The 22,410-nt window shown below is 49.0% G+C and overlaps 1 protein-coding gene and 1 non-coding gene across 2 annotated transcripts in view; both read right to left on the reverse strand.

Annotated features, from left to right (window-relative positions):
• Nucleotides 1-22,410, reverse strand: part of MBD2 (methyl-CpG binding domain protein 2) — a 43,675-nt gene that overhangs the window by 12,083 nt on the left and 9,182 nt on the right. The window contains exons 3-4 of the mRNA XM_015415466.1: nt 4,159-4,249; nt 1,235-1,412 (exon numbers count right to left, since the gene is read on the reverse strand). Of these exons, the coding sequence (XP_015270952.1) occupies nt 1,235-1,412; nt 4,159-4,249 (269 nt within the window). The remainder of the gene's footprint in view (nt 1-1,234; nt 1,413-4,158; nt 4,250-22,410) is intronic.
• On the reverse strand, nt 12,049-12,120 carry TRNAS-GGA. Its single transcript has one exon. It is a non-coding gene; the product is annotated as a tRNA-Ser (tRNA).

Here is a 22,410-nt window from a genome sequence, read left to right on the forward strand (position 1 = left end):
AGGCGATAAAAATTGGTCTGGGACCGCTCCGGGCTGAACACCTGGGAGGGGGGGGAACCTGCTGCAATTCTCAAGGTCTGCCCCATTTCAGAACAAAGCAAACACCATCCACTAGGGGTGTCCATTGGGGGGGTGAATCATTTTTTCCCCAGAATCAATGTCGGGAAGGGTCTCATAGAATCTCAGAGTTGGAAGGGGCCCTACAGACCATCTAGTCCAACCCCCTGCCCAATGCAGGACCAGCCTGAAGCATCTCTGACAAATATTCGTCCAGCCTCTTCTTGAGAGCTGCCAGTGAAGGGGAGCGAACCACCTCCCTGGGCAGCTGATTGCCCCGTACTGGTATTCCGGATAAATCATAACTGAATGGGACTTCCAAGTAGATATTCTCAGATGCTGGGAGCAAGCTGCAAAGGAATGCTCCCTCTAAGCTGTGGAGTCTTGTGAGCAAAAATTCTACTTTGTGAGCGACTGGCATTAGAGTGGTGAGCAGGCGATTTGGCTTCTGCATGAATTCGTTTGCTCTGGAGTCCTCCCTTCCTGAGCTGAGACAAAAAAATGTGTGAGCCGGAGGCTAAAGAAGTGTGAGCTCGCTCACACTAACTCAGCTTAGAGGAAACCCTGGCAGGACCCTCACAATGTGCTTCCTCCTGGCACCTGACTGCACTAGAGTCACCAGCAGTCAGACCCAGCATTGTAATCCCCATGCCCTCCGGAATGGAATCGTTTCACAACGTCTTCTATCAGCCAAGTGAGAAGGAGCCCTCTCCACCTTCTGGGAAAAGCAAGAGGGCTGGAGCCATAACCAAAACTGCCCACCGCCAGTTGGAGCCCGGAGATCTCCCAGAATCACATTTGACCCCCAGGCTACAGAGACCGGTTCCCCCAGCGAAAATGACCGAAGGAGTCTCAGAGCGGCTTACAATCTCCTTTCCCTTCCCCTCCCCACAACAGGCACCCTGTGAGGGAGGTGTCTTTCGAGAACTGCCCTTGAGAGAACAGCTCTGAGTGAACTTATGACTGACCCAAGGTCACACCAGCGGCTGCATGTGGAGGAGTGGGGGGAATCAAACCCGGTTCTCCCAAAGTCGCCGTCTGCGCTCCTAACCACTGCACCAAACTGGCTCAAGTTATACTTCTCACTGATTTTTGTTTTGAAAAGAACAACTTGCTCCATCCTAGAAAAGGCACACCATAGGAGATCAGAAGTCTCTCTTCTGCTGGAAAAACTTACCTAATATCCTCATCTGTGACGATGAAAGCTTTGCAGAGAGGCTGGGACGTATTGAGCCACACAGCGGGGTTCTTTTCGACGGCCGCAGAAAGCTGCCCTGTGATGGGCGCAGAACTGGTGTGCAGCGCACTGGCGACAGCTGACAAAAGGGTATCCTCATTGTTCCCTGGGCCGACTCCTAAAACAGGAACACAACTTGCCTGTTAGAATACAATAAGCTTTGGCATTAGATGAGGAAGGGCAACTGATCTGATTTCAGAGTCCAAAGACCAGGACCCTCCATCCCTAGCTGTATTGACAGCCCTGAAGATAAACAGAGAGGAAGCCAAGAGGCACTATTCAACGTGTGCCTGAAACCCTCGTAGATGGCTCCAGCAAGTGAGCCAAGCTATATGGTAGAGCAGAAGGTGGAGACTCCAAGTTGGACTCTGACTGTGTGTTTCCAGTTCAGCCAAAGGGTCACACAGGGCACAGATTTGTGCATCAAGACCATGGAATTAGGTCCTGTGAGGCTCTCTCATCAGCCAACAGTAGTCGAGAACAATCATTTCCCACTAAGGAAGGTTTTGCTAATTATTTGGCTGTGAGGACTCTCAGGATTAGGGATGGGTACGAACCAAATTAAGAACCGAAATTCATCATGAACTGCACCTGGTTTGTGGTTCGCAAACCTTGGTTCGTGGCATCCTACCCCCACGGACCTCCCGCAAACCTCCCAGGTGACTTTGGGAGGTTCATGTGCTTAGTGTCTGCAGACATGCTGGCGCCGGTGGTGGGGCTCGGAGAAGGCATTTAAAAAGACTGCGGTCTCTTTAAAATGCCTTCTCCAAGAAGTGGCACTGGTGCGGCATGACTCGCAAGTGAACTCAGAAGGCATTTAAATTTCACTCACCAAGTTGTGTTGTGGGGTATCACGAACCATAACCTCAAACCGGTTCATTAAATGGAAAGGTTTGTGGAAGTTCATGGTTCGTAAAACCCCACAAACCTTCATGAGCCTCCACTTTTCCAGTTTGTGCCCATCCCTATTCAGGATGGCATAGGTGCCCCCCCCCTTTATCCTGCAATATTCATGTGAGGTAGGTTATGTTGAGGGATGATTCACGTGTTACAAAGCCCATAGAGCAAATGTGGACTTTGAGTAAAAGGACTTGGGGTTAAAGGTATGTCTGGCATTCCATGTTGGGAACTCAATTTACAGTTCTGCACAGGCCCCATTTGGGATGCAAGAAGGGGTTTTGGCTACCCCATCCATGCCACTTTCTCAACCGGAAACTGCCACAGAGGGCCAGTGTTTGCCACACTGGGGAAACCTACATAAAGTTACCTTATACTGAATCAGGGCCTCGGGTCCATCAAGTCAGCATTGTCTATTCAGACCAGCAGTGGCTCTCTCCAGAGTTTCAGGTCAAGGTCTTTCACATCACGTTTTACCTGACCCTTTGAATGGGATATTCCAGGCATCGAACCTGGCTGGGACCTTCTGCGTGCCAAGCAGAAGCTCTACCAGCTGAGCCATGGTCTCACTCCATGCAGAGTTCCTGGAGCAGTTTGAGGTTGGGAAAATGGTGTGGGAGGAGGAGGCCAAAGACTCCTTCTTTGGGCCCGTGTACGCTTGAGATTTAAGTTTCCAGCCAGGAACTCCCAGAACATATCTGTCCAAATGGGGGAACATGAACTTCATAACATGTGAATCTGTCCTAACACCATGACAAGCCCAAGGGAATTTAGTGGCCGAGCACAGATTTAAACTGGGGTCTCTTGGTCTTAGTCTAACCCTCCGGCCACTATACCATACTGGATTATTCTCTCTCTCACACTCACACACACACACTTGTTATCCTCTTAAAGGCGACTGGTGGGCCACTATCAATAGATAGAATAAGAACATAAGAGCCCTGCTGGATCTGACCAATAGTCCCTGTGGTCCAGCATCCCATCTCACACAGTGGCCAACCAGTTCCTCTGGACAGCCAACAACAGGGCAGAGAGGCTGAGGCCTTCATAAGAACATAAGAAGAGCCCTGCTGGATCAGACCAGTGGTCCATCTAATCTAGCATCCGGTCTCACACAGTGGCCAACCAGTTCCTCTGGACGGCCAACAACAGGGCAGAGAGGCTGAGGCCTTCATAAGAACATAAGAAGAGCCCTGCTGGATCAGGCCAATGGTCCATCTAGTCCAGCATCCAGTCTCACACAGTGGCCAACCAGTTCCTCTGGACAGCCAACAACAGGGCAGAGAGACTGAGGCCTTCATAAGAACATAAGAAGAGCCCTGCTGCATCAGACCAATGGTCCATCTAGTCCAGCATCTGGTCTCACACATTGGCCAACCAGTTCCTCTGGACGGCCAACGGCAGGGCATGGAGGCCGAGGCCTTTCCCTGATGTTGCCTCCTGGGTCTGCGATTCAGAGGCTTAGTGCCTCTGAATGTGGAGGTTCCCCTCAGTCACCATAGCTAGTAATCACTAACAGACTTAGTCCTCCAAGAATGCTGAACGAGACTGACCATTTTACCTTTCCTAGTATGGCCGTTCTTATGGCATGTGAGAACTGCAGTGATGACTCGTAGATGGGAACAGGGCTGGTTCAAGGAATCTTGTGACCCCACACAAGGCATACCTGTTGCTTCCTCTCATACTGCTGCTGGTCAGCAGGTCTGGGTCCAGGCACTGCCTTATGGACTCAGGCTGGACCTAGCCAACAGCAGTCTAGCTGGAGATGTCCATCATCTCCTGATCACCAATGGTTTGGAGTGAGCCAAGCTGTTAAGATAACCATTCACACATCCAGCTGCAAGCAGTCAAACAACAGGGACACAAGCAACACAGTCAGGTGCAGACAGGTCCATGTTTCTACAGACCCTGGTTCGAAAGCCGCCAGTTTGTCAGAGGGCATCAAACATAACTGAGGCAAAGAGTACCTTGAAGGCCTTTCGGCAGCTCCATGGATTTTATGATCTGCTCGCTCACATCGGATGCGCTTAAGCCTTGTAGCCGCTTCTCCCAGAAGAGCTGAAAGATCGAAAGGCGCTAATTAATATCGAAATGGCAAAGTGCTGCAGGAAAGACTGAATGTTCGTTTTCAGCATTAAGCGAGCATCTGCAACATCACTGGGTCACTGGGTCACATACAGAAGCTTTTGAGTATTAGATGATCGGCACAGGATCAGCATTTATGCTTTGAAGTACCATGGGGGCGGGGGAATGAGTTGATCTTACTCAATACAGATTCTTACTGGAGGCTTTGTTGCTAAAGGCTTAATGACAGGTTTTATAATTGTCCTCCATGGTAGAGTTGCCAGCTCCAGGTTTCAGAGCAGCCATTTTCTCCAGGGGAACTGATCTCTTACAAAGGATTTTCAAAGGGAGATTAGAAAGAGGGAATGCTAAATTGCAACCAATAAAGAAGCTTCTCACATTGTATCCCCCTGGACTGAACAGAGATCTAGGTTTCCTGTTTCATTACCAATGCTGATTAATCCATGCCTACTACCCCTCTGCACATCACACCTAATCCAATCGTGCCGGCTACTGTCATGCTGGACCTGAAATCACTCCACTCTCCAAGATATGAGGACAGATGGACTCACATTCTAGCTGTATCTGAAGAAGTGAGCAGTGTCTCAGGAAAGCTCATCCCCTGCCACAGGTTTTGTTAGTCTTTAAGGTGCTACTGGACTCTTGCTATTTTCTAAACCTGACGCAGGATCTTCTATAGCACCAACTCTCATCACCAGCCCTGGCATATTACTAAGAACATCAGAGGAGCCCTGCTAGATCAGACCAGTCACCTGGTCCATCTAATCCAGGAACTTGCCTCACACAGTGGCCATCCATTTCCTCTGGACGGCCAACAACAGGGCATAGAGCCCAAGGCCTGCACAAGAACATAAGAAGAGCCCTGTTGGATCAGACCAGTGGTCCATCTAGTCCAGCATCCAGTCTCACACAGTGGCCAACCAGCTCCTCTGGACGGCCAACAACAGGGCATAGAGGCCGAGGCCTTCCCTTGGTTTTGCCTCCTGATCTGCGATTCAGAGGCTTTGTGCCTGTTTAAAAGGCTTCTCTGCTGGGCTGGCAGATTTCCATGCTTGACAAAGAGGCTGAACTTCAGCAAGGTCTGTTGTGGTCCCCATTTGTCCATCCCAGCCGTGACTTTGACCCGGGAGAGGGGCCCTTCTCATCCACCACCTCCCAATCCACAGCTCTATTTATTTCTATTTACTCCATTTCTACCCCAGCCTTCTCCCCAATGGGGACCCAAAGCGGCTGACATCCGCTCTCCTCCATTTTACCCTCAACAATCCTCAAGTAGCCTGGATAGCCCAGGGAAGCGTGATCTCATCAGATCTCGGAAGCTAAGCAGGGTCGACCCTGGCAAGTATTTGGTTGGGAGACCCCCAAGGAATACCCGGGCTGGGAGGCAGGGGCAGGCTATGAAGCCACTTCTCTGAATGTCCTCGTTGCCCAGTAGGAGTTGCCAGAGGTCGCTATGACTTCCAGGCACAGGCACACACACCCATGCACGCACACACAAAATTCAAAAATACCCCCCCTCGTCAGGTAGGCTAGGCTGAGAGAGCATGACTGGCTCAAGGTCACACAGTGAACTTCCATGGCATGAGTGGGGATTCGAACTCGTGTCTCCCAGATACTGGTCTGACACTCTTTGCCACACCGGCTGAATCAGAGCTGGAAGAGATAACTCCTCACCATCACCACCACCACCCAGCAAGAAGTGGTTAAGTGCGCGGACTCTAATCTGGGAGAACCGGGTTTGACTCCCCACTCCTCCACTTGCAGCTACTGGATGACCTTGGGCAAGCCGTAGTTCTGGCAGAGCTGCTCTTGAAAGAGCAATTCTCGAGAGAGCTCTCTCAGCCTCACCTACCTCACAGGGTGTCTATTGTGGGGAGGGGGAGGGAAAGGAGTTTGTAAGCCGCTCTGAGACTCCTTTAGGTAGTGAAGGACGGGGTATAAATCCAATCTCTCCTTTTCTTCTCTTCTTCTAACAGGGCAAGGAAGAATTTCATATCAACATCACCCTTTGCCAGAGAGACAGATTTAAAATAAGAGGCTGTTTAAATTGCCACGGAAACAAGGCCAAATTTAAATACCTGATCGGAATCATTTTTTTATATGTATTACTTATATACTGAACTTAAAAACTGCATACTGATTTCTCGCTGTAATGATAAAACACACAGATTTAAAACTGTGTACAGTCTTTATACTGTCTGAAAAGGCAAAGAGAAGCACTTCACTCCAGGAGGAATTACATCATGGAATTTGCGATCAGCGGACAAAGCAATGGCCACGCACATAGACAGTTTTGAAAGGAGATTAGAAATATTCCTGGATGAAGTCCATCAATGGTTACTAGACCGTGGGTGACTCCCTATACAGGGGCAAAGTAAGTATCTGAATACCAGTGCTGGGAAGCAACATCAGGGGAAGGCCTTGGCCTCTGTGCCATTTTGTTGGTCCTCCAGGGAAACTGGTTGGCCACTATGTAAAACCAGACACCGGACTATAGGAGTGACAGGTAGGATCCAGTGGGGGCCTTCTTATCTTCCACCTAGAAAATGTTCCTAAAATAATTTGCTTTGTGTTTTAGAAAATTATATGACATAATGCTTATTTTTAGATAATTATCATCATAACCTCACATGTGTATGTGTGCGCTAACTGCAATCAAATAGATTCCAATTTATGGTGACCCGACGGAGGAGGAGGAGGATATTGGATTTATACCCTGCCCTTCACTACCCAAGGGAGTCTCAGAGCGGCTTACAAACTCCTTTCCCTTCCCCTCCCCACAACAGACACCCTGTGAGGTAGGTGGGGCTGAGAGAACGCTTGACAGAAACTGCTCTTTTTCAAGAACTGTGCCAGGACTATGGCTTGCCCAGGGTCATCCAGCAGCTGCAAGTGGATGAGTGGGGAATCAAACCCGGTTCTTCCAGATTAGAGTCCGCGCACTTAACCACTACACCAAACTGGCTGTCTCCCAAAAGAAGAGAAGAGGAGATTGGATTTATACCCTGCCCTTCACTACCCAAAGGAGTCTCAGAGCGGCTGACAAACTCCTTTCCTTTCCCCTCCCCACAACAGACACCCCGTGAGGAAGGTGGGGTTGAGAGAGCTCTGACAGAAACTGCTCTTTTTCAAGAAGAAGAAGAAGAGAAGAGATTGGATTTATACCCCACCCTTCACTACCCAAGGGAGTCTCGGAGCAGCTTACAAACTCATTTCCCTTCCCCTCCCCACAACCGACACCCTGTGAGGCGGGTGGGGCTGAGAGAGCTCTGACAGAAACTGCTCTTTTTCAAGAACAGCTCTGACAGAACTATGGCTTGCCCAGGGTCATCCAGCAGCTGCAAGTGGAGGAGTGGGGAATCAAACCCGGTTCTCCCAGATTAGAGTCCGTGCACTTAACCACTACACCAAACTGAATTAATGACCTCCAAAGCATCCTATCTAACAGGCTTGCTGAGGTCTTGCTAACTGAGGGCCTTTGTGGCTTCCTTGATTGAGTCAATCTATCGCCTGCTGGCCCTTCCTCTCCTCTTGCTGCCTTCCACTTTTCCAAGCATTATTGTCTTTTCCACTGACTTCTCATTAGGTGACCCAAGTACGAAAATCTCAGTTTGGTCATTTCAGTTTCTAGGGAGAGCTCAGGCTTGATTTGATCTAGAGCCCACTTATTGGTCTTTTTGGCGGTCCACAGTATCCATAAAACTCTCCTCTAACACCACATTTGAGTTACTCAATTTTCTTCCTGTCCGCTTTCTTCATTGTCCAACTTTCAAACTCATACATAGTAATAGTGAATACTGTGGCATGAATTAACTTGATCTTGGTTGCCAGGAGTACATCCTTACACTTAAGAATATTTTCTTACTCCTTCAATGGCTGCCCTTCCCAGTCTCAATCTCCTTCTGATTTCTTGCTCACAGTCTCCCTTTTGGTTATTACTGGTAGAATCATTGTTTTTACTGAGAGGGAAGGTCTATGATGTCTCAACAGTAGGTCAAATTAGAAGCATTTATGATGAGAATATTGAGTCAGCTGCAGAGATCAGGTCGTTCCTGGGCATAAAGGGGTAGTAAAACTTCACCCAGATGGATCAGCAGATAACACCTGCAGAGAGCAACTCGCTTTTGATCCCGAAACCGAGCCACAAGATGAAGGCCTGAACTATCGGCGTGAACTCTTGTGCCAAAGGACAACCTGTTTCCCACAGAATATGTCCTTTGCAAAGAAGAGCTCAGTTGTAAGAAAGGATATGTCTGTATTACGTTTAAGTTTTGTTTTAAACCAAGTGACTTTTTTAAAAAAAAGAAGAAGAAAAAGAAGAAGAAGAGAAGAGATTGAATTTATACCCCGCCCTTCACTACCCAAAGGTGTCTCAGAGTGGCTTACAAACTCCTTTCCCTTCCTCTCCCCACAACAGACACCCTGTGACGTAGGTGGGGCTGAGAGAGGTCTGACAGAAATGTATTGTAGGAGAAATTGAATCCCTTTTTTTTTTAATCCACCCTTTGGTATAAACACAGGGCAAAACCAGTGTGGGAGTTGCCATCACCCAGGTACATCAATTAAGCGCAACATTTCAAAAGGACATGTACAAAGACAACCTGACTTTGGACTCTGACCTGCTACCGAGGCTACCGAGTTTGTGACATTCCTATTTTGATGGTTTAAAAATTAAGGTTTCTGACATGAGCTCTCTCCCCGCTCAAGACAGAACTGCAGTTGTCTCCCCACCAGCATCTGGCCATGCCAATGAAATCCAATAAAAATACAACCATAGAAATGAATATCTGTTTGTTTTGTAGTAACTGAATGCAGTGGTTACTGAGGGGAACCTCCATATTCAGAGGCACAAACCCTCTGAATCCCAAAGCCAGGAGGCAACATCTGGGGAAGGCTTTGACCTCTATGCCCTGTTGTTGGCCCTCCAGAGGTGGTTGTGTGAGACATGGCTATGTGAGACAGGATGCTGGACTAGATGGACCACTGGTCTGATCCAGTGGGGCTTTTCTTATGTTCTTTGAAGGTCTCAGCCTCTCTGCCCTGTTGTTGGTTTTCCAGAGGAAATGGCTGGCCACTGTGTGAGACAGGATGCTGGACCAGACTCAAATTAGGGAGGATAGGTCTATCAGTGGTTACCAGCCACAGTGACTGAGGTGAACCTCCACATTCAGAGGCTCTAAGCCTCTGGATCCCAGAGCTAGGAAGCAACATCAGGGGAAGGCCTCGGCCTCTCTGCCCTGTGGTTGGCCCTCCAGAAGAACTGGTTGGCCACTGTGTGAGACAGGATGCTGGACTAGATGAACCATTGGTCCGATCCAGCAGGGCTCTTCTGACGTTCTTAAACAAAGGGAACAAACAGTAACGACAATGGACAAAACGAAAAGGTTCACACAACTAGAAAATGTGAGAAGGAAAGCGGGATATCATACAGCCCTAGCGTCATGAGTTCTCGAAGACGACACCAGTGACTAAGCGCGTAAAAATTTGCAAGCAAGCAGGACTGTGGCATCTAATCAAATCGTCCTGAATCATGTTCCTCCCTTGAGAGTCAAAGTGTCTCCAACACAGCGGCTCCTTGCGAGAAAGGAATGACGCTACCCCCTAAGCAGTTCATTACGAGACGACAGTAAATTTTTTAACATTACTTAAGCTGAACTTAATGGGACCTAAATTGCACAGTTCCTTTCACTTGCATCGTTAGTGGGAGGACCTCATCAACGCTCTCCCCCCCCCCCGTCCGAGCTGGTTTTAAATCAATTTAGGTTACAATTATGTCAGACGAGCTAGGTGATCCCTGCAGAGCATGCTTGGGTTGATGATGTGATGGATGAGCTTTGCACATCACGTAATTGCTTAATTTCAATGTTCCCCACACAGGCCATTAATATTTTGATGTCCAATTAAGATTAATTTTAAGACAGGGTATCATGACAGTGACCGCTTGGGTCGTGCGGTTTCGTTCGCTGTTTACACGTGTTGGAGGGCAACTCAATTATTTAACGCCTGCTTTCCCTTCATCAGTCCTAAATATCAATGGGGGACTACGTTAGCAGACAATTAAGGTTGGCGTCGTAGCACGCCACTCAGCAGCGGCACTGTGTTCTTATAGTGCATGGAGACTTCTCTGCTGGTGCCGTGTGCACCAGTGTAGGGCTAGCGGTGTGGTAGAGTGCCCTGGGTCTCTCAAAACATAGCAAGGGATTTTTTAAAAAGCATCGGGCTTAGTTCAGGAAGAAGACAATGAAGATGACAAAGTTGAAGACGAAGAAGAGGTGGAGGAGGAGGAGGAAGAGGGGATTGAATGTATACCCCGCCCTTCACTACCCGAAGCAGTTTCAGAGTGGCTTACAAACTCCTTTCCCTTTCCCTCCCCACAACAGACACCCTGTGAGGTAGGTGGGGCTGAGAGAGCTCTTGACATAAACTGCTCTTTTTCAAGAAGAAGAAAGAAGAGATTGGATTTATACCCCGCCCTTCACTCGGAGTCTCAGAGTGGCTTACAAACTCCTTTCCCTTCCCCTCCCCACAACCGACACCCTGTGAGGTAGGTGGGGCTGAGAGAGCTCTCTCGAGAACTGCCCTTGAGAGAACAGCTCCGAGACAACTTGTGATTGGCCCAAGCTCACACCAGCAGCTGCATGCGGAGGAGTGGGGAATCAAACCTGGTTCTCCCTGGTTAGAGTCTGTGCTCCTAACCACTGCACCAAACTAGCTAGATACTGAGATCTATGACAACATCCTTCACGTGGCTGAGAGCACTAGACAAAGGACACCACCCTGGCAACAGTGTGTACAAATGGAGGAGGATCACACATGCTGTGCGTGCAAATGGTCGGCCCAATCTCCTAATACACATGAACACAAGAAACTGCCTTATAATGAATCAAGATGGGTCGCTGTGTTAGTCTGTCTGTAGCAGTAGGAAAGAACAAGAGTCCAGGAGCACCTTAAAGACTAACAAAATTTGTGGTAGGCAGGGCTATTTTTGGGCAGGAACGCACAGGAAGGGAGTTCCGGCTGGCTCCTGAGTCGGCCACGCCCAGCAGGGACGCATTAGCATAATAGGCCACACCCAACAGCAGAAACTCATTAGGATTGGCTACATTAGGGGTGTGTGGCCTAACATGCAAAGGAGTTCCTGCTACAAAAAAGGCCCTGGGTTTTGACAACAAACAAGGTAAACAGAATAAGAAGCAAAAGGTGGGTGTGGCTGGATAACCACACTTCTGGTTACATGGGGGTGCGGCCTAATGTGCTAATGAGCTGTACTGTCAGGGGTGTGGCCCAATATGCTAATGAGTTCCTGCTGTTGGGTGTGGCCTATTATGCTAATGCGTTCCTGCTGGACTTTTTCTACAAAAAGAGCCCTGGTAGGGGATGAGTTTTTGTGAGTCACTGCTCACATAGAATCATAGAATCACAGAGTTGGAAGGGGGCCCTACAGGCCATCTAGTCCAACCCCCTGCTCAATGCAGGATCAGCCTAGAGCATCCCTGACAAGTGTCTGTCCAGCCGCTGCTTAAAGACCGCCAGGGAAGGGGAGCTCACCACCTCCCTAGGCGGCGGATTCCGCTGCTGCACAACTCTGACTGTAACAAAGCTTTTCCTAATATCCAGATCCTTTTAACTGGAGATGCTGAGGATTGAACCTGAGATCTCCTGCATGCCAAGCAGATGCTCTGCCACTGAGCCACAGCCTCTGCCCGATGCAGCGGCTCACCGTGGTCTCAGGCAGAGGTCTTTCACACCCACTCCTACTTGATCCTTTTAACTGGAAACGCCGGGGATTGAACCTGGGATCATCTGCATTCCAAGCAGATGCTCTGCCACTGAGCCACGGCCCCTCAACAGGTCATCTATGTGGTGCTGGGTATGTATACTTCCGAAGCACGCCTGGTCCCCAACTTGTGGAAGCTTCCATTACAGTTTTGAATGTCTGAACTGAGCTCCTTCTTGTCTATTCAAGGGATTCAACGCCAGAGACAAGAGCATACACTTACAGAACCCTAAAGGTCTTCACATTTGAATGTGTTGTTTCCCTTCAGCTTCCCCTTTGTCGGCTTTTATGAAGAGTCAAGGCCGGCTTCCCCAAGCCAGCAGCGGTGTTGCAGCCACAGTAATAATGCCCTCGTGGTTCTAGAATGCTTAAGAAATCCATCTTGTGGCTCTCGCGCCTGGGAGAAGCATGTGATGACCGAAGGAGAAAGGGTCAGCACTTCCTGTCATACAATCAGACCCCTTGCGGACTATTTGCTTTTGGGGGGCGGCAGATTCTGAGAAAGCGTCACAAACGGCACTACCCCCCAGGGCTATTTTTGGGCAGGAACGCACAGGAACGGAGTTCCGGCTGGCTCCCAAGTTGGCCACGCCCAGCAGGAACTCATTAGCATAATAGGCCACACCCAACAGCAGGAACTCATTAGGATTGGCTACATTAGGGGTGTGTGGCCTAACATGCAAAGGAGTTCCTGCCACAAAAAAGCCCTGGGTTTTGACAACAAACAAGGTAAAGAGAATAAGAAGCAAAAGGTGGGTGCAGACTTTCCAATTTCCCGGGGGGGGGCTGGGGCTGGGCCAGAGGCATTGCTGTGCTAGGAGCAAGGGTGGCCCCCGGGGGAGGCTGAGCACCTTCCTGAAAATTTCGGCGGGGGCTGTCATGGGTGTGGCCTAATATGCTAATGAGTTTCTGCTGTTGGGTGTGGCCTATTATGCTAATGAGTTCCTGCTGGGCTTTTTCTACAAAAAGAGCCCTGTCAATAACTAAAACTGGGCCCAGGACTGGATGGCCCAGGTCAGACTGATCTTGTCAGATCTCGAAAGCTAAACAGGATTAGCCGAGGTTAGCAATTGGATGGCAGACCACCAAGGAAGTCCGGGGTTGCTATGCAGAGGAAGGCAATGGCAAACTTTTCTCCCTTTTTTCACGAGACAAGAACTCATGAACAGATAAAAGCAAGTACTTCTTCACCCAAAGAGCAATTAACACATGGAATTCACTGCTGCAGGACGTGGTGCAAGCTACAAGCATAGACAGCCCGAAGAGGGGATTGGATAAACATATGAAGCAGAGGTTCATCAGGGACTAATAGTCACAAGGTGTATATGGAACACTATGTCTGGGGCAAGTGATACTCTGTATTCTTGGTGCTTGGGGGGGGGGCAACAGTGGGAGGGCCTCTGGAGTTCTGGACCCACTGGAGGACCTCCTGATGGCACCTGGGTTTTGGCCAGTACCGTAGCTACGGTGGGGCTTTTGAGGGCTCTGCCCCCTTTCTTAAAGGCACAGCCCCACAAGAATTTCTCCTGTAAATGCTTTTATCAATCATTTAAAAACATTTTTAAAGGTGTGCGCTCCTTCAAGCAGAGTGGGGTGCAGTAGTTAACTAATTCCCGCACTGAGCAAGGAGGTTGGAGTAGGTGACCTCTAGGATCCCTTCTAATTCTGTGTCAAGAAACTGGTCTCCTTTAAGAAGAAGAAGAGATTGGATTTATACCCCGCCCTTCACTTGGAGTCTCAGAGCGGCTTACAAACTCCTTTCCCTTCCCCTCCACCCAACAGACACCCTGTGAGGTGGGTGGGGCTGAGAGAACTCTGACACAAACTGCTCTTTTTCAAGGACAGCTGTGCCAGAGCTCGTGACTGACCCAAGGTCACATCAGCAGGTGCAAGTGGAGGACCGGGGAATCAAACCCAGTTCTCCCAGATTAGAGTCCGCACACTTAACCACTACTCTCTTGAGGGGTTACAATAAGTCAGCTACGATTGGGCAGCACTTTACACACATACATTACTACATTACATTACAGCATGGTGTAGTGGTTAAAGTGTTGGACTCGGATCTGGGAGACCCAGGTTCGAATCCCCACTCATGCCATGTGAGCTCACGGGGTGACCTTGGGCCAGTCATGCTTTCTCAGCCTAACCTACCTCACAGGGTTGCTGTAAGCATAAAAAGGAGGGGAAAAGAATGATGTGAGCTGATTTGGGTCCCCACTGGGGGCGAAAGTTGGGATATAAATAAAGTAAATAATTATTGAGCGAGGTGGGAAGTGCAGTGCTTAGTGGTGGGAAGATCCAAGCAGAACCCTCCATTCAACCACAAAAACTCACCTGGGTGATATGGGGCCAGCCACTCACTCTCCATATGGCCTACTTCACAGGGCTGTCGTCATGATAAAATGGAGGAGAGGGGAAACATGATCCATCCCAAATGGCTGTGCTGGGAATCATGGGACGTGACGGCCCAATGCCAAGAGGGATGGAGACTTAATGAGAACTGAGAAATATGAAGCTAAAAAGCTGGCTGGATCCAACCCCATCCATGTTATTCTATGCTCCTCGGAGGAAAGGCGGGATAAAACGTGTTCAACAACTAAACTGGCATAATGCTGCTTTTATATCAGTAACGATTGTGTCGTAAGTCGCCCCAAGAGCTCGTGGGCCAAAAGCCATGACAGAAATCCGTTTACTAAATTTATTTTTTATTTATTTTATTTACATTTGACTTGATATCCCGCTCTTGTCCCATGGTTAGGGTCTCAGAGCGGCTTACAGGGTTTTCTGGTGCTAATCACCCTTGTTCCCTAGCTAGGGCCACAGTGTATGAAGGGGGGTGGGACAACCTACCGGCACCCCCTCTGTGGTGGCTATTGTTGGTGTTTCTTCCGTCGGCTCGGCATGGTCGGGTCTCTGGGCCAAGCGGGGTTGTTCTTCTCTGGCGTTCCTTCTTCGGCGTTCAGTGGTGGCGATCCTCTCCTTAGGCGCGCAGCTTCGCCTGCTTTCCGGCCCGGCCACGTCCTTTCCGGCTCCGCTGAGCCGGAACTCGGCGTCTGCGCACGCCCCTTTTTCTTCTCTCTTCACGGCAGCCCTCGATGTACTCTTTCTCCGCCACCAGGGATCGCTCAAACGCGCACCTCCTGATCGCACTTCGCTTCGCTCGCCGCCGCCACGCCACCAATGCCGTCCACGCCAGGATCGCCGCCGCCGCCATCGTCGCCGCCATTGCCGTTGCCTCCGCCATCTCCGTCATCTTCAGCCAACCACACAGGGTGCCCCCCACCCCTCTAAGGGTGGGTACCCATTTACCTACTTGCAATTAAGTTGCTTTCGAGACCGCTGGGTAGGCGGGAGCTGGGACGAAGGTCGAGAGCTCACCGCGGTGGTACTCGAACAGCCATAGTGGCTGCTCGGGTGATGTTACAGTGCAGGCGTTTTAACTGCCTGCGCCACCGCTCCCAGAAGCCCGTTCTGACCAAAAACACCTCTCCCAGATCACAGGCTGGGAAGGGAGATGTAAGGGATTGAGCCTGGGACGTTCCATACACTTTGCTATAACCTCAGGGCCTCTATCCCCAAAATAGGCTGCAACCTGGGATTAGGAGGAGCCAAAACCCGTTTCTTTCACCAGACACCAGCCTCAAGAGAGGCAGGCCCAGACATATGCCTACTTAGGTTCTTTGGCCTTTATTTTGTCCACAGAAAAGGAATGGCTACCGGAATGACCAAGACAGGATAAAAGGTAAAGGTTTCCCTTGCTCGAAAGCCAGTCGAGTCCGACTCTAGGGTTGCGGTGCTCATCTCCGTTTCAAAGCCGAAGAGCCAGCGCTGTCCGAAGACGTTTCCGTGGTCATGTGGCCGGCGTGACTAAACACCAAGGTGCACGGAACGCTGTTACCTTCCCACCGATGGGGTACCTGTTTATCTACTTGCAATTTCTTGCTTTCGACAGGATAGAAGAGACCAAAAACCCTCTCTCTCTGCCTTTTCACCATTCAGACCTTATAGGTGGTCACAGCTAAACTTCCAAGATGTGTCCCAAATTCACAAGGCAGATACAGGAGAGAGGGAAGCAGAGGTATAGGTTACAAATCACACTGTATTTGAATTCACAATCTGCTTAGATCCCAGAATTCCAAGACCTTTTTGTTTCGCATGAAAGGAATCCTCCAAAAGTTCAGAGGGAGGGGGGAGCAGCTTGGCGGTACCTGCCAAGTTCACAAGAAGGCGGCAAGTTTTGGAACCACCCCCAGAACTCCCCCTCACTGAAGTGGGAAATTAAAATCAAAACGGGGGAGAGGAGAGCTGTCTCTGCAGGGAAGCCTGCCGCATAGCATTGTTGCGAGGACAAAATGGAGGACGGGACTAGGGTTGCCAACCTGCAGGCAGTGGCTGGAGATCTCCTGGGATTACAATTGTTCTCTGGGCAAGAAGGTCAGTTCCCCTGGAGAAAAGGGCTGCTTTGGAAGGTGGGCTCTGTGACATTATACCCCACTAAAGTCCCTCTCCCCAAATCCCACTGTCCTTATGTCCCCCCCCATCCCTCCAAAAAAAGCTTCAGGTATTTTCCAACCTGGAGCTGGCAGCTAGGAATGGACACAAACTGGCTCACAAGCCAAAATTCGGGCTGAATTTGGGCTGGTCTGGAGCGCGGGAACCGAAATTCAGGGAAGGCACACTCCCCGAACATTTACCGGACTTTTGGCTGGTTTGATTCGGCTGTTCGGGGCCAGCCATTTAAACCTAACAGCTGAGGGGTGTGGGGTCTGCCGCTCGGCTGTTAGGTTTAAATGGCTGGCAGCCATTTAACCCTTTGCTTTTGTTCCCTGCTGCTTTGAGGGGGGAGCAAAACTGAAGGGTTAAATGAAGCCCCTTCCCAGGGGATTTCTACCCCCTATCTCCCAGCCGTGGCTTGCCAGACTGGCTCAGTTTGGGCGGGGCCCATTCGGTTCAGGGGACGCCTTGAACCCCGAACCATGTTGCCTTTTTGAAGGCTGTGCCCATCCCTAGTCGGACAGTCATGTATTGCTGCCCTCAACTCCTTGAAAGATAAAAAATGCATTTAAACTTCTCTCCATGTTTTTTTTTTAAAAAATATTCCTCTCCCTTTCTCTTTTGTAAGCATTTTGCACGATGACAGGTTCTGGCCAGCAACTGCAGGATACTGTTGGTAATAGAATAGCCTTCATATTTCCTCTGGTTGCTTGCCAGGTTTTTTTTCCTTGGGCCTAGCCTTCTTCCCGAACACGGTAATCGTATTAACTGAGTTTATTGCTAACGATAAATTTTAATATAATAATGAAATCTCGTACATTGCATCGGGAACGCTGGGTGGCCCCAACGCATCAGTATTTTACGGTACATTTGGTCCTAAAGGACCAAACATGGCTACCTGGTTTTGATTTAAACCACAAGGAAAGAGAGACTGCAGATCCCAAGCTGCTCAAAGGGGAAGTGATTTTATCCTCCTCCCCTCACCCTTTGTAAACCCAATTCCTGCAATTTTAGAAATATAGAGCTAGAAGGGATCCCCAAAGGTCATCTAGTCCAACCCGCTGCACAATGCACGGAATTCACAGCTATTTCATCCCCCCACTCCCACAGCAAACCCTGCTCTGTGCCCCGAAGAAGGCAAAAAACCTCCAGGATCCCCGGGACTATCAGTCATACGCTTTATCACATCGGCTCACAGACTTAGCAATTAACCCCCAAAATACCAACAACATCAGAGTTATAATGCAACGATCACAATAACAATAAAAACAACAATAATATGAATTACAATTTTATAAACAATCATTAAGATCACAACAAAAAATTGAGTTAAAACCAACACCAATTCAAGCAATTCAGTCCGATAGTCGACAAAATACATAGAACTATCCATCAGCCGTGCATTAACAGTGGATGGTCTTGGTATGGCCTTTATCGCCCATGCAACAAACTTTGCCTTTTGCATCGTTATCCATTTACTTTGGGCTATTTTTGGGCAGGAACGCACAATAATATGAGTCTATCATTATCGCTCTCCCAGGATATTATAATAAAATATTCCCAAGATATCTTTCACATTCTAATGCAAATTTTGGGCAGCAAAAGACCACATGGCCTAGATCATCAATAGAAATCTGATCACAAGTACAGACTTTATATGGAATCTTTATATGGAATCACATTCGTAACAGCCTCTTACCATCTGGGCCAATCTGGCCTGGAGGAAAATTCCTTCCTGACCCTAAAGTGGCGATTGGCATTACCCAGGGCATATAAGAAAAGGCCACTGAGAGCTGAGCACTGGCTCATCCCTTCTTACCCTCTCTCTCACGAGTAGCCTAAATTCACACAATCAGCATGTCAGATGGCCATCTAGCCTATGTTTGAAAACCTCCAAAGAAGGAGAGCCCACCACCTCCGGAGGAAGCCAGTTCCACTGAGGAACCACTTGGTCAAAAAGTTCTTCCTAATGTTTAGGAACTCTTTTGGTTTAATGTCAACCCACTGGTTCTGGACTGACCTTCTGGGGCAACAGAAAACAGAGAAAGATGTTTCCTCAACCAAACTTCACCACAAACTAATGAATGAATGAAGAAGATGAAGATGAAGAAGAGGAGGAGGAGGAGGAGATTTATTTATTTATTTATTTACTCTGCCCTCCCAGCCAAAACCGGCTCAGATTGGATTTATACCCTGCCCTTCACTACCTAAAGGAGTCTCAGAGCGGCTGACAGACTCCTTCCCCTTCCCCTCCCCACAACAGACACCCTGTGAGGTAAAAGAAGAAGAAGAGATTGGATTCATACCCTGCCCTTCACTACCCAAGGAGTCACGCACTTAACCTCTGCACCAAACTGGCTCTCGGATGGAGAAGGAGAAGCCGGATGGGGCCAACGCCTGCTTGGCTTCTCCACCGGGCTTTGCAGCCGCAGGGGGCTAGCACCAGCAGCCCTCGCCAGTTTGAGAGCCAGTTTGGTGTAGTGGTTAAGTGCACGGACTCTAATCCGGGAGAACGGGGTTTGATTCCCCACTCCTCCACTTGCACCTGGCTGGATGACCTTGGGCAAGCCGTAGTTCTGATAAGGTTCTTGAAAAAGAGCAATTTCTGTCAGAGCTCTCTCAGCCCCACCTACCTCACAGGGTGTCTGTTGTGGGGAGGGGAAGGGAAAGGAGTTTGTAAGCCACTCTGAGTCTCCCTTGGGTAGTGAAGGGCGGGGTAGAAATCCAATCTCTTCTCTTCTTCTCTGCCTTCGGTCTCCAGGGCACGCTGCACCACCCACTTCCCCAGCTGCTGGAGAGCCACGGGGCGTTGCCTGCAGGGGAAGGCAGTGCATGCCAGGCACTTTCTCTTGCAGGCAGCAGGGGCCAGTTGGCGGGCTGCCCGGAGGGAGACAGACGAGACACCAGGCAGCCAGGGCATGGTGGCATGGAGGTTTCCCCTGGCAAGAGTCTGGCTCCATGGCCCGTCTGCTCTGTTCCCAGGCCAGCTGAGGGGTGGGGAAGGGAACTCCTCCTGAGGAGCGCTTCCTGGGGATCTGGCCCTCACCCTGCTCCAGGCAACCGGGCTGATTTGGAGGGCTTGAGAGGGGAACACATGGGTTGGGCATCCTCCCGGGCTGGGGGCACTGCGAATTCGGGAAAGGGCACTGCCCCCCACCTAGCTACGGCCCTGTGTTCGACCACTAAACTACAGCGCCCCCCTGAGCTACCACCTACTGGGGCTGCATCTAAAAAGAGGACCCTTTCAAAGAGTACCACGATGACTTTTAGCCATTTATTTGTTTTTATTTACATCTTTTATAGTCTGCCTTTCTCACTTGGACTCAAGGCGGATTACGCAGAGTGAGTCAAATGCCATCGACAGGATGGGACGGTCAATAAACGATACAATAGGATTAGGGTTGTAGAACCCATCAGAAATCTAAAAACAGAACTGAAGCAAAGCGCAAGTCTTACCATGACGCACTAAATTACATACTAGGATCCCAGCTTCCAGTAAGCTAAACACAGTACGATAGACCACAGTCTCTAACAGTTTATCTAACTTGTGAATCACTCAGCACAATGCGACTCTATTGCCCCTGTAGACAGGCAACATGGAGCTTTGACCTGTATTATAATAAGCAAACGTACAGCAAGAGCAAAGAGGGCACTCAGAACTCTCTCCAGCTGAGGGTCACAATATCTTAAGAGCAAATGATAGAATCTGACACCGTCAAGAGTGTGACGGTGGGCAGCTGTGTTAGCCTGCAGTACATACGAACATAAGAGAAGCCAATGTTGGATCAGGCCAATGGCCCATCCAGTCCAACACTCTGTCACGCAGTGGCCGAAAATACCAGGTCTAGCAGTGGGGCCAGGACACTAGAAGCTCTCCCACTGTTGCCCCCATCCCCAAGCACCAAGAATACAGTGTATCACTTGCCCCCAGACTGAGAGTTCTTATCTAGCAGAACACGGTAAGAGCACCCGCAAAGAGAGGGGAAGAAAAACTAACCCAACCAAGCAAAAACCTGCAAAGGAAGTTTAGAAAACTAGTTAAGGGCCAAAAGTTAAACACATCAATAGGTATAGACCAAAGTACACGTGTTTATTTCAAAAACATATAAAAACCTTGTAGGGGCTCCAAAAAAGCCGAATAAAATGTTCAAAGTGACAAATGCACAACAAAGAGTCAGTGTTCCCTCTAAGCTGAGTTACCGTGAGCTATCTCACAGTTTTTTAGCCTCCGGCTCACACATTTTTGTCTTAGCTCAGCAAGGACGGCTCCAGAGCAAACTAATTTACACAGCAGCCACATTGCTCGCTCACATCTTTAATGTCAGTAGCTCATAAAGTAGAATTTTTGCTCACAAGACTCCACGGCTTAGAGGGAACATTGCAAAGAATCATATATGAACTGACGTGTTTTGGCTCACAACAGCCTTCTTCAGGGGTCAAATAGTACAGAATGCAACATGCAACAAAGTCCCTGTTACATTTATAAAGCAGTAAACAACTGATATAGGACCAAAAATTGAATGTTCCAATCTGGAATTGAATGACACACACACAAATTTTTTTTTGTGGGGACACAAATGTATCTGGCCTTATATCAGAAGCAATTGCATATGTTGGAGATAGTAGTAGTACCAATATGCACCTTCCAGTTTAGGTCCTAAGATTACAAGTAAAATCGCCTTATCAGGGACGATGTGACATCAATATGTAGCAGTGAGGCCAGTTAGCACCTTAAAGACCCCCAGATTTTGGCAGGGTGTCCATTTCTGCGAGCCCCAAGAGGCCACGCAACAACTTTGAGGAAGTGCCGAAAAGAGAAGAACAAATCGGTGTGTTTCAGAAACCCTCCAGCACACGACATTCGTATGTGGCATCGGAGAGGGGACCGAGAAGACATTTGCATACCGTTAAAAATTAAGGAACTAATAAATTTAGTGCTTCTGTTCTGCTTTGGTTATGAAAAAAATAACCTGCTGTGCAGAGAGAAAATAACAAAGTTGTGAACACAGGGTTGTTGTCAATGTTCCCTCTAAGCTGAGTTAGTGTGAGCTAGCTCACACTAACTCAGCTTAGAGGGAACACTGGTTGTTGTGATTGTGGTTTTTTTTTTTGAGGCCACCAAAATAAGAGTGCCTTATGAAGCTGGCCTTATGAAGCTGGCCTTATGAAGCTGGCCGATCAGTGGTCCATTAAGGTCAGTACTGTCCACTCGGATGGGCTGCGCTACTCCAGAGCCTCGGGCGAAGGTCCTGCACTTGACCCTTAGGATTTGTTGGGGACTGGACCTGGGACCCTCAGCATACAAAGGGGATGCTTTGGTTATGTCTCATTCTATGACATATGAATGAGACAGAACCCCCCCCCCCCCGGTTTTTTTTCTTTTTTTTTTTGGGTTACACTAGGCATCACATTCGCCCTCACCCATTTTGGCTGTCCAGACTAGCCTCATCTCATCAGAGCTCAGAAGGTAAGGAGGGCCAGCCCGGGTTAGTACTCGGATGGGAGACCACCAAGGAAGTCCAAGGTTGCTATGCAGAGGCAGGCAAGGGCAAACCACCTGCCTCGAAAATCCCATGAGAGGCTGCCATAAGTTGATTGCGACTAGATGGTAAACTTTACTTTTACAGTGGGGCCCATGTTCTCCCCCCCATGTTAAAATTAAACAGGCTGCAAGAAAATGAAGGCTTTTTTAAGCCAACTGGAACCCTGTTTTGTTTGGTTTTAAGAACCACAGGCAAAACGCTGCATATACACCAGAGTCCATCCATATTTATGGGGAGGAAACCACTAGCACCTAGTAGAGAACTGGAGCACCACCTTGTGTTCATTACTTGCAATAATAGCGGCTTCACATTAAAAGGCA

The sequence above is a fragment of the Gekko japonicus genome, unplaced genomic scaffold (assembly GCF_001447785.1).
Source record: "Gekko japonicus isolate JY-2015 unplaced genomic scaffold, Gekko_japonicus_V1.1 scaffold1391, whole genome shotgun sequence".
Classification (NCBI taxonomy): Eukaryota; Metazoa; Chordata; class Lepidosauria; order Squamata; family Gekkonidae; genus Gekko; species Gekko japonicus.